This window comes from Oncorhynchus keta, chromosome 29 (assembly GCF_023373465.1).
Source record: "Oncorhynchus keta strain PuntledgeMale-10-30-2019 chromosome 29, Oket_V2, whole genome shotgun sequence".
NCBI classification, from domain to species: Eukaryota; Metazoa; Chordata; class Actinopteri; order Salmoniformes; family Salmonidae; genus Oncorhynchus; species Oncorhynchus keta.
The window spans coordinates 35,504,620-35,516,163 of record NC_068449.1 but is presented as its reverse complement, the minus strand read 5'-3'; the positions used below and the strand labels follow the sequence as shown (position 1 = coordinate 35,516,163).

The 11,544-nt window shown below is 43.3% G+C and overlaps 1 protein-coding gene across 4 annotated transcripts in view; it reads left to right on the top strand.

Moving 5' to 3' along the window:
- The first annotated feature begins 553 nt into the window (after positions 1-553).
- LOC118362778 (calmin-like) overlaps positions 554-11,544 on the top strand; it is a 45,058-nt gene continuing 34,067 nt past the window's right edge. The window contains exons 1-2 of one of the 4 annotated variants that reach the window (XM_052486463.1): positions 554-584; positions 1,409-1,511. In XM_052486463.1, coding sequence (XP_052342423.1) covers positions 1,421-1,511 — 91 coding nt within the window. In that variant the 5' untranslated portion in view covers positions 554-584; positions 1,409-1,420. Of the gene's footprint in view, positions 653-680; positions 1,512-11,544 lie in introns of those variants that run through there. The other 3 variants (XM_035743378.1, XM_035743379.2, XM_052486462.1) reach the window with 3 other exon arrangements.

Below are 11,544 nucleotides of genomic sequence, written 5' to 3'. Positions count from 1 at the left end.
AGCATACAGAGCACACATCATAAGGCCATTCTAATGACGTGGCCCTACACAGGAGCCAGGTTATATGGGCCAGCTACCCACAGAGACCTGGGGACGTCCCAAATGGCACCCAATTACCTACAAAGTGCTATACTTTTTTTGTACGAAAGCCTTCTAAGTTCTTGCAAAAGTAGTGCACTGTGTAGGAAATAGGGTGAGTCTTTGGTCCAAATGACCACTGAATGTAGTGGACTCTCCTCCACTCGAGGTGGGATAAAGGTTATTTTTTACATTTCAGAATGTTCATAAGCTCCTCACGTGGCTTCATATTTCTATTTTCCTCATAGCTTGATCAAAGGGGGCATGCAGATTAAACCAACAGTGGTACAGTCAATAAGTCCTGTAATGTATTGCACTTGCAAGCCACCGACATAGGCTACAGTAGGCCTACATGTGTTCCTGTACTAGTTTGTATGGGCTACAGTAGTAGGCTCAAGGGCTACTTAATTGGCCAACATTCCTTACACCTGTTGGACATCTCCTTTATAGTGCCCCCTGGAACTCTCTCTCTCTCCTCTTGACAAATGTTGATGTGTGAATAGCAGGTTCTACTTTACATTTTCCTTGATGGCGAGTGAAATGAAAATGAGAAGTAGTTGTTTGAATTACGGAGGTATTGAGTACAGGATATAATGCAGTACCATACGGGTGGCGCCCATGCTCGTTTAGTGCTGATGCGCTATATAACTGTAGCGTTGTGGTCCATCAGTTTTTTTGTAACATAAACGTAGTCTACCGGCAGAAGAAAATGTTTATTATTATCTCGGGCAGGGAATCATACTAACGCGCCGTGCAATTCTAACATAATGCAATTATGTTTATAGCGGAAACGGTCTATCTATGGTCCTATTCATAGCCATTCTGAGAACCATATCAGTCATTTTCTCTCTCTCTTTCTGAGCTGAGACTGGCTCTCCTTTCCTCGACTATACAGTGGCGGGATGGTGGGTATATACTGTAAGATACAACAGCCCACCTCGAAAATATTATCCAGGTGCTGTTAATAATTCCCTTCCTCTTTCCTTGTAGTTTGGTCATCTGTGCCATTTTCCGCGTCCTCGTTTTGCGCCGTAGTGCTATGTGGGTGCTTTCTACGTCACCAAGGGGAAACTCAACGAAAACAATGATCCTTCGCCAGAAACCGTATCTACGGAATAGCATTATAGATTAGACCTTCTCTATGCTATAGCCTACCCCACTCGTGGCTCAGCGTCCGGCGACCGCCACAATAGCCAGCTAGACAAGGGTAGAACGAAGGGGGATAAATAGGGTTGCCATCTCAATCGCCTCCAGATCACACGAGACTGGATGTAGCTTAGTCTGTTTTTAAAAATATATATATCGAAGTCCAGTCTGCAACTTTCCCCAGGGTACCGTCCTGATGGCTGGACACGAGTGGGAGTATAAGGACTGGTTCGAACGGGAGGAATTTATCGGACAGATCAGCGACATCCGAGTGCAGAATCTTCAAGGTATGTGGGGCAACGGTGGCTACCATGTGAAATAGAATGGAACCACAGCGTTCATTAGGCTTTATGTTAATGCTTTGCATTGGTTGTTTAGATTGAATCGGGGGACCCATAGTAAGTCAACCTCATCCGAATACCTTTCATGGTTGTAAAACATGGTTTGTAAACATTCTACCGGTGCCATGCACAGACGGCTGAAGTTTGAACTTTTTGGGGTTTGTATTTTACCTCACTCCGTCCGCGGCTATGGTTGTTCTCAGATCTCTCTTCTAATTTCATCAAATCAGTTCGCGACGTGTAGGAATCTGAAAATGAAAGGGAGAACGTGACAATGGTGATAAACTGAAGACGGCTATGCACCACTAGAAATCTCAAAGACAGGGAGACCATGTTTTCTTTTATAGCAGACAATACACTTTCAATGAGGGGGCAGACAATATTTGATTGCTAATTCTAGAGCTACAAAGTTGCACGTCAAATCAAATTGTTTTTGTCACATGCGCCGAATACAACAGGTGTAGACATTACCTTGAAATGCTTACTTACAAGACCTTAATTAACCACTATGTAGTTCAAGAAATAGAGTTAAGAAAATATTTACAAAATAAAATAAAGTAAAAAATAAAGTAAAAAAAAAATAACAATACCGAGGCTATTTACAGGTGGTACAGTTTAGTCTAGGTCATTTGTACATGTAGGTAGGGGTAAAGTGGCTATAGATAATAAACAGCAAGTAGTAGCAAAAAGCAAACGGGGGGTGGGGGCGGTTGGTCAATGTAAGTAGTCCGGGTGGCCATTTGATTCATTGTTCAGCAGTCTTATGGCTTCGGGGGAGAGGCTGTTAAGGAGCCTTTTTGACCTAGACTTGGCGCTCTGGTACCGCTTATCTTGCGGTAACAGAGAGAACAGTATATGACTTGGGTGACTGGAGTCTTTGACAATTTTTTAGTCCTTCCTCTGACACTGCCTAGTATACAGGTCCTGGATGGCAGGAAGCTTGGCCCCAGTGATGAACTGGGCCGTACGCACTACCCTCTGTAGCGCCTTACGGTCTGATGCTGAGCAGTTGTCATACCAGGCGGTGATGCAACCGGTCAGGATGCTCTCGATGGTGCAGCTGTAGAACTTTTTGAGGATCTGGGGACCCATGCCAAATCTTTTCCGTCTGCTGAGGGGGGAAAGGTGTTGTTGTGCCCTCTTCAGGACTGTGTTTGGACCATGATAGTTTGTTGGTGATGTGGACACCAAGGAACTACAGTCCCGTTGATGTGAATGGGGGTGTGTTCAGCCCTCCTTTTCCTGTCGTCCATGATCAGCTCCTTTGTCTTGCTCACATTGTTGCATGTGACATTGTTACTTCTCTTCGCCCTGTTGTTTCTGACAGTTTCCCTGTGGTGTCAGTCTGAGTCGGTAGCCTATAGCCTGCCCTACGGTAGCATAGTCTGTAATGACTAGGCTATGTGCAGTGAATAAACAAGAATTGGGCAGCAAAGTGGAAAAAATGTATTTAATGAGTGTTGAGAATGAGAGCTTTGTCTCAGTCTCAAGAGGACGGATCACACATGAACTGAGGCCTCCGCAATGGATACACACACACACACACACACACACACACACACACACACACACACACACACACACACACACACACACACACACACACACACACACACACACACACACACACACATTTCTCCAGACGGACATATGAGCCTTCAAACACACTTCGTGGCTGCTATAGCCTGCCAAATGCTTTTCACTGTAGCCAGATTGAGCCATCCACTACAACAAACATTATGTATGTCTCTGTGGTTCACCTAGTAGTGCAATGAAATAAATGTAAAACGGTCTGATAATGCATAAGATGTGTGTGTGTGTGTGTGTGTGTGTGTGTGTGTGTGTGTGTGTGTGTGTGTGTGTGTGTGTGTGTGTGTGTGTGTGTGTGTGTGTGTGTGTGTGTGTGTGTGTGTGTGTGTGTGTGTGTGTGTGTGTAATGCACACATTATAGGCCTATGCATATCCATGAAGAAGAACCTAAGACATGCTCATGACATTTGAAGTGTGAAATGGTACACGAGGAGAGGTACCTTTTCCTGTTCTGCTCTGTCAAGCATCTGGCGTTGCTCACCCCAGCTCTCTGTCGTTTTATCTTCCCCACTTTCTCTCTCCCTCCCTCTCTCCTTCCCTCTCATAACACGAACTGGTTTGACACTTCCATCTGATGACTAGCTGGCCCTGGAGGCTTTGTGGTTGGAAGAAAACATACTGAGGAGAACCCAGTGCATTAAAACAATGCTCTGAAGGGCCTTACATTACCAATACTCTCTCATCCATCAGAGAAAAGAGCAATGTCCCCCCTCTCTTTCTGTCTCTGCATTAGAGCGCTGAAATCTCAGAACTGTACGTTCGTGGGACACAGCACACACACACAAACCCACCCACCCACACTCACTCACTCACTCACTCACTCACTCACTCACTCACTCTCTCACTCTCTCACTCTCTCACTCTCTCACTCTCTCACTCTCTCACTCTCTCACTCTCTCACTCATTCACTCATTCACTAAGGATCTACCATGGTCCACACACACCAACACAGTCATGAAGAGGGCACGACACGCCTCTTCCCCCTCAGGAGACTGAAAAGATTTGGCAATGGGCTCAAAAAGTTCTACAGCTGCACCATTGAGAACATCTTAACTGTCTGCTTCACAGCTTGGTATGGACACTGCTTGGCATACGACCGCAAGGCGCTACAGAGGGTGGTGCGTATGGCCCAGTACATCACTGGGGCCAAGGTCCCTGCCATCCAGAACCTCTATACCAGGCAGTGTTGTCAAAGACTAACAATTGTCAAAGACTCCGGCCAGCCAAGTCACTTTATTGATTCATCACATACGCTGCTCCTACTGTTCATTATCTGTCACTTTATTCCTAGTTATATGTACATATATTTAAAGTCAGAAGTTTACATACACTTAGGTTGGTGTCATTAAAACTTGTTTTTCAACCACTACACACATTTCTTGTTTTGGCAAGTTGGTTCGGACATCCACTTTGTGCATGACACAGGTAATTTTTCAAACAATTGTTTACAGACAGATTATTTCACTTATAACGCACTGTATCACAATTCCAGTGGGTCAGAAGTTTACACACACTAAGTTGAAAGTGCCTTTAAACAGCTTGGAAAATTCGAGAAAATTATGTCATGGCTTTAGAAGCTTCTGATAGGCTATTTGTCATCATTTGAGTCGATTGGAAAAATATCAACATAACCTGAAAGGCCACTCAGCAAGGAAGAAGCCACTGCTCCAAAACCGGCATCAAAAAGCCAGACTACGATTTGCAACTGCACATGAGGACAAAGATCATAATTTTGGAGAAATGGCCTCTGGTCTGATGAAACAAAAATAGAACTGTTTGGCCATAATAACCATCGTTATGTTTGGGGAGGCTTGCAAGCCGTAGAACACCATCTCAACCGTGAAGCACAGTGGTGTCAGTCTCATGTCGTGGGGGTGCTTTGCTGCAGGAGGGACTGGTGCACTTTACAACGTAGATGGCATCATGAGAAAGGGAAATTATGTGGATATATTGAAGCAACATGTCAAGACATCATTCAGGAAGTTAAAGCTGGGTCGCAAATGGGTCTTCCAAATGGACAATGACCCCAAGCATACTTCCAAAGTTGTGGCAAAATGGCTTAAGGACAACAAAGCCAAGGCATTGGAGTGGCCATCACAAGCCCTGACCTCAGTCCTATAGAACATTTGTGGGCAGAACTGAAAACGTGTGTGCGAGCAAGGAGGCCCACAAACCTGACTCAGTTACACCAGCCCTGTCAGGAGGAATGGGCCAAAATTCACCCAACTTATTGTGGGAAGCTTGTGGAAGGCTACCCAAAACGTTTGTCCCAAGTTCAACAATTTCAAGGCAATGCTACCAAATACTAATTAAGTGTTTGTAAACTTCTGACCCACTGGGAATGTGATGAAAGAAATAAGAGCTGAAATAAATCACTCTCTCTACTATTATTCTGCAATTTCGCATTCTTAAATTAAAGTGGTGATCCTAACTGATCTAAGACAGGGAATTTTAACTAAGATTAAATGTCAGGAAGTGTGAAAAACTGAGTTTATATGTATTTGGCCAAGGTGTATGTAAACTTCCGACGTCAACTGTATCTACCTCAATTACCTCATACTCCTGCACATCGACTCGGTACAGGTACCCCGTGTATATAGCCAAGTTATCATTACTCATTGTGTATTTATTATTACTTTTATTATTATGTTTTTAGATTCATTATTTATTATTATTTTACTTTTCTGGTATTTCTTGTTTTCTTTCTCTCTGCATTGTTGGGAAGGGCCTATTAGTAAGCATTTCACTGGTATTCTACACCTGTTTACGAAGCATGTGACAAAAACAATTTGATTTGATTTGACCCTGAGAGGCTCCCAGCTCATTGAGATGCTCATGGACCTCTTTCTGAGCTGGTGGGTAGTTCTCTGTACTGACCTGAAGCATCTTTCATTTGAAACACTCCACTCATCACTAGTTTACAGAGAAGAATGACTATTGAAACATCTCAACTGCCTACAGTATATAGTGATAGGGTGCCATTTGGGATGCAGACAGTGGATGGAGGGGGGGATGTGTCTCTGAGCTCAGCATGAATAAATGATGCATAAAATAGTTCATCAATATCGGACATGTTGTGCTGGACAAAGATTGTAGTAGTTGAGCTTTAGGTCACTAGCACGGCTCAGGGGTGCATGTGTGTGTCTGTTTTGTGTACGTGGACACACCTGCTGCTAAGTAGAGAGACCAGCCGGCAACAGCAGTGTGTACACTCTACCTTTAGGGACTGGACATCTGTTGAAATAGTTTATGACAGTCCTCCACTGAACGGAGCCTTCTGCTGATGCCATACAGTACCTCACAAAACGCTCAAACAAGCTAGAGCCGCTGAGCCAGAGTGAAAGTCTGCAGTCACTGCTGCGGTGGACTTGACTTTCTACTCGGAGAGAGAGAGCGAGAAGGCTTTTCTTGTAAAGCCCAGTGACAGAACACATTTTCATACGATGTGTGGGGCGAGGAACTGCCTCAAACACTCACACTTGTTTGAATGTGATGTTCTTGAATGCTCACCAGGCCAGTCGAGTCCCCCACATCTCAACACTTTTTCAACACAGAGTGACTAAGGGGGAAAGGCTGAGCACACACAGTGCTGCTTCCCTCACATTCTGGTTTGAGTTTGAGGAGGGTAGGGTATAGAGAGAGAGATGGGGGTGGAGGCTAAAGGACAATGGTCTCTTCTCTTTCACTCACCCCCTGGCTTATTATCATTTTTGTTCCTCCTAAATTCTGTGTTGGTACTCAGGCAAGGCAAGTAAACGAGCTCAGATGTCCTCTTGATTCAGAACAAATTCAGTGTCCCTTTGATTCTCCCCCTGAAGCCCCCCATGTTTATTCAACTATACTGAAATCGTTGGTGAGACACACGAAACGCACTGAGTATTCACTATCAATGCACGCCAGCCATCGCAGTGTTTGGATAACCTAACAGCAGTAAAACCTTACATTATTTGTTGTGTTCCAAATGGAACCCTATTCATGATATAATGCACTACTTTTGACCGGGGCCCATACGGCTCTGGTCGAAAGTAGTGCACTATCTATGGAATAGGGTACCATTTGCTTTCCGTACGTTGTGTGCATGACCATCACTGACCTTCAGCTTGGTTTTCTCTTGGAAAGAGCCATTATATTGCAGTGTAAAAAGGGAACCAAACTCAGATTAAATCAGTGCTTAGTAGACCGATTATGATTTTTCAACGCCGATACCGATTATTGGAGCACCAAAAAAGGCAGATTGCAATTAATCGGCCAATTTATTATTTTTATTTATTTGTAATAATTACAATTACAACAATACTGAATGAACACTTACTTTAACTTAATATAATACATCAATAAAATCAATTTAGCCTCAAATAAATAATGAAACCTGTTCAATTTGGTTTAAATAATGCAAAAACAAAGTGTTGGAGAAGAAATTAAAAGTGCAATATGTGCCATGTAAGAAAGCTAACGTTTAAGTTCCTTGCTCAGAACATGAGAACATATGAAAGCTGGTGGTTCCTTTTAACATGAGTCTTCTGTCCCTCTCCTTGCTCCTACCTGGGCTCGAACCAGGAACACATCGACAACAGCCACCTCGAAGCAGCGTTACCCATGCAGAGCAAGGGGAACAACTACTCCAAGTCTCAGAGCGAGTGACGTTTGAAACGCTATTAGGGCGCACCCCGCTAACTTTGCTAGCCATTTCACATCGGTTACACCAGCCTAATCTCGGGAGTTGATAGGCTTGAAGTCATAAACAGCTCAATGCTTGAAGCATTGCGAAGAGCTTCTGTCAAAACGCATAAAATTGCTGTTTGAATGAATGCTTACGAGCCTGCTGCTGCCTACCACCGCTCAGCCAGACTGCTCTATCAAATCATAGACTTAGTTATAACATGATAACACACAGAAATACGAGCCTTAGGTCATTAATATGGCCGAATCCGGAAACTATCATCTCGAAAACAAGATGTTTATTCTTTCAGTGAAATACGGAACCGTTCCATATTTTATCTAACGGGTGGCATCCATAAGTCTAAATATTCCTGTTACATTGCACAACCTTCAATGTTATGCCATAATTACGTAAAATTCAGGCAAATTAGTTCACAACGAGCCAGGCTGCCCAAACTGTTGCATATACCCTGACTCTGCGTGCAATGAACACAAGAGAAGTGACACAATTTCACCTGGTTAATATTGCCTGCTAACCTGTATTTCTTTTAGCTAAATATGCAGGTTTAAAAATATATACTTCTGTGTATTGATTTTAAGAAAGGCATTGATTGTTTATGGTTAGGTACAGTCATGCAACGATTGTGCTTTTTACGCAAATGCGCTTTTGTTAAATCTTCCCCCGTTTGGCGAAGTTTGCTGTCTTTGTTAGGAAGAAATAGTCTTCACACAGTTCGCCACGAGCCAGGCGGCCCAAACTGCTGCATATACCCTGACTCTGTTGCAAGAGAAGTGACACAAAGAAATTAATGTTAGCAGGCAATATTAACTAAATATGCAGGTTTAAAAGTATATACTTGTGTATTGATTTTAAGAAAGGCATTGATGTTTATGGTTAGGTACACGTTGGAGCAACGACAGTTGCGAATGTGCACCGCATCGATGATATGCAACGCAGGACACGCTAGATAAACTAGTAATATCACCAACCATGTGTAGTTAACTAGTGATTAGGATTGATTGATTGTTCTTTATAAGATATGTTTAATGCTAGCTAGCAACTTACCTTGGCTTCTTACTGCATTCGCGTAACAGGCAGGCTCCTCGTGGAGTGCAATGAGAGGCAGGTGGTTAGGGCGTTGGACTAGTTAACCGTAAGGTTGCTAGATTGAATCCTCGAGCTGACAAGGTAAAAATCTGTCGTTCTGCCCCTGAACAAGGCAGTTAACCCACCGTTCCTAGGCCGTCATTGACAATAAGAATGTGTTCTTAACTGACTTGCCTAGTTAAATAAAGGTGTATAAAACATGTTTTTTTTTATCAGCCAAATCGGTGTCCAAAAATATCGATTTCCGATTGTTATGAAAACTTGAAATCGGCCCTAATTAATCGGCCATTCCGATTAATCGGTCGACCTCTAGTGCAGAGGATTTTGATATTGCTCTGTATTATTGCAGCCTATACTGTCTGCCTGTACAGAGTGAAGTTCATACAGTATTCAGACATTATCATGCAGTATTCATTTGCTTAGACAGTTCTGCTGCTGCCTTCGCCTCCTCATCATCTCTTTCTCTCCTTTTCTCTGTCACTCGCTCCCATCCACTCTGAGCCTCTATGTAAAACCGTGGGATCCGCGGTGGGTAAAAGAAAATCAGAATTAAGGTCATGTGCACTCTCTCTCTCTCTCTCTCTTACAATGCAGTTCTTGTAAGCACAGGAGAAAGAACCACTTTCATCCTCCTCTGCTCCTCCTCCACCTGCTCGTTATTCGAGGATTGCCTCACTGCACGGTTCTCCAGAGCATCACTGATGTAGCGAGGTTCCGGGAGGACGTAGATGTACAGCAGTGGACTTTTGAGTTCTGACGTCTATATTTAGTCTATTTACCACTTTCTCTGAGTAGCATGCATGAGGGGCTGACTTCCCTGACACATACCAAGTGTGTGTAGTGTGTTGAAAAATATGCAGCTGAGAGCTAGAAGCCTGCGCAGCAGAGCTATTATGTAAGCCGTGTTAACCCTGTCATATTTGGATACAGGAGCATGCTGTTGCTGACATGTACTAAGCGTGTGTGTGTAATGTGTGTGTGTGTGTGTGCGCATCTAGGGCTGGGTTGATACCAGTATCGTGATACTCGTTAGTATCGTTAGTATCGCGAATTCACAGTGATTAATTTTCCAACTATAGCACACAATATTTTACATACAGAAGGTATTTTAAAGGGCCAAAGAGTTAGATCTGCTTCGTGTTTTCATTTATGCCATGGAAAAGATATTGCAATACTGTTATCGTCCAGGCCCTAGCGCATGTGTGTGTAGTACAGAGGTTCAGTAACATACTGTCACTGTAGCAGCCAGACAGTGAATGTGGAGTGTATCAAATATGGACGATTGCATCACTATTGCAAAGTCTCAGTTGACATGCAAGAAGGGGAACAATGTTATTGTGAACTGAATAGTGAATAAACTCAACTGAATGGTGTCTGTATCTTTGAAGAAGCAAGTATAATGTGGACAACACTGTCCTCATAGCGGTGGTTTTCTAATGAGCAGAGATATTGCTAGGGCCAGACCAACAGTTCCAGGATGATGGTCGGTCCAAGTCAACTATTCTTATTTTATCTTGAGTGATGATAAGTCTAAAGTTACGGTTTATGCTTCAAAAAGCACTCCTTTTGTAGGAGGCCCATTTTCCACTCTAAAAATACCATGGCGCATTTGCAAAGGTCAACGGTTATATTGTCAAATAAACCTGCGGAGAGAGAGAGTGACGTACACGGGGTGAGTTTACTCTTTGTCTGAGGTCTGTATAAGTGCCAGTTTTATTAGATGCAGGTGTTTCTACCAATGGGCTGAAGAAAGAAACGGTCCAACAGAACTTTGTATAAGTAACTCTCATGGATTGCAGTGATGATGACAAATCAGGGCCATGCTCTCTCTGCCTACAGCTCTGTTTTTATGAAAAGCAATGATTGTTGTTCTCAGGTTGACCTGTCAGGGGAAGGTAATCAGTAACCAGGTTTCTATCCAACCTTTTTATGCGATTAAAGTACATGTGGGGAAGAAAATGTGATGACAGGACGGTGGTCCTCCCACTACGACTCGTGAGGAACGCTTGCAATTTATTAGGGTACAGATTCAATAATTTATGATGAACTTCACAGGGTGGTGAAAGTGCCAGGTGATGAGCTCGATGCTCCTTTGCAATAAATATTGAGGGTCATATTCTGGTGGCATGATCATTGATGCTTGTCTGCCATTTGACAAATAAAAATAATATCGCTCTATAATAATGTAACATACGCTGGGAGTCGAGAAACAGTCGCAGGTGGTAAGTTTAATTAATATAACGAGTAACATGGAACGATACAATGTAGGAGTAGCGTCGAGACATGAACAACAGAAACAATACTGCCTGGGGAAATAACCTAAGGGAGTGCCAGAAAAAGGGGTGGTAATGAGTGAGGTAATAGAGTCCAGGTGTGCCTAATGATGAAGCGCAGGTGCGTGTAATGATAAATGCCAGGTGCAAGTAATGATGGTTCCCAGGATCGGTGGTTAGTAAACTGGCGACTTCGAATGCCGGAAGGGAGGAGCGGGAGTAGACGCGACAAAGAATATCATCATGTAGGCTATACCCGCACTGTATCTGTGAGCTGTTGGCTACAGCACACATGCCAATACCAGAGTGGTATTGCTATATAACGCAACCTCTTTTGTAAGAAAACCAT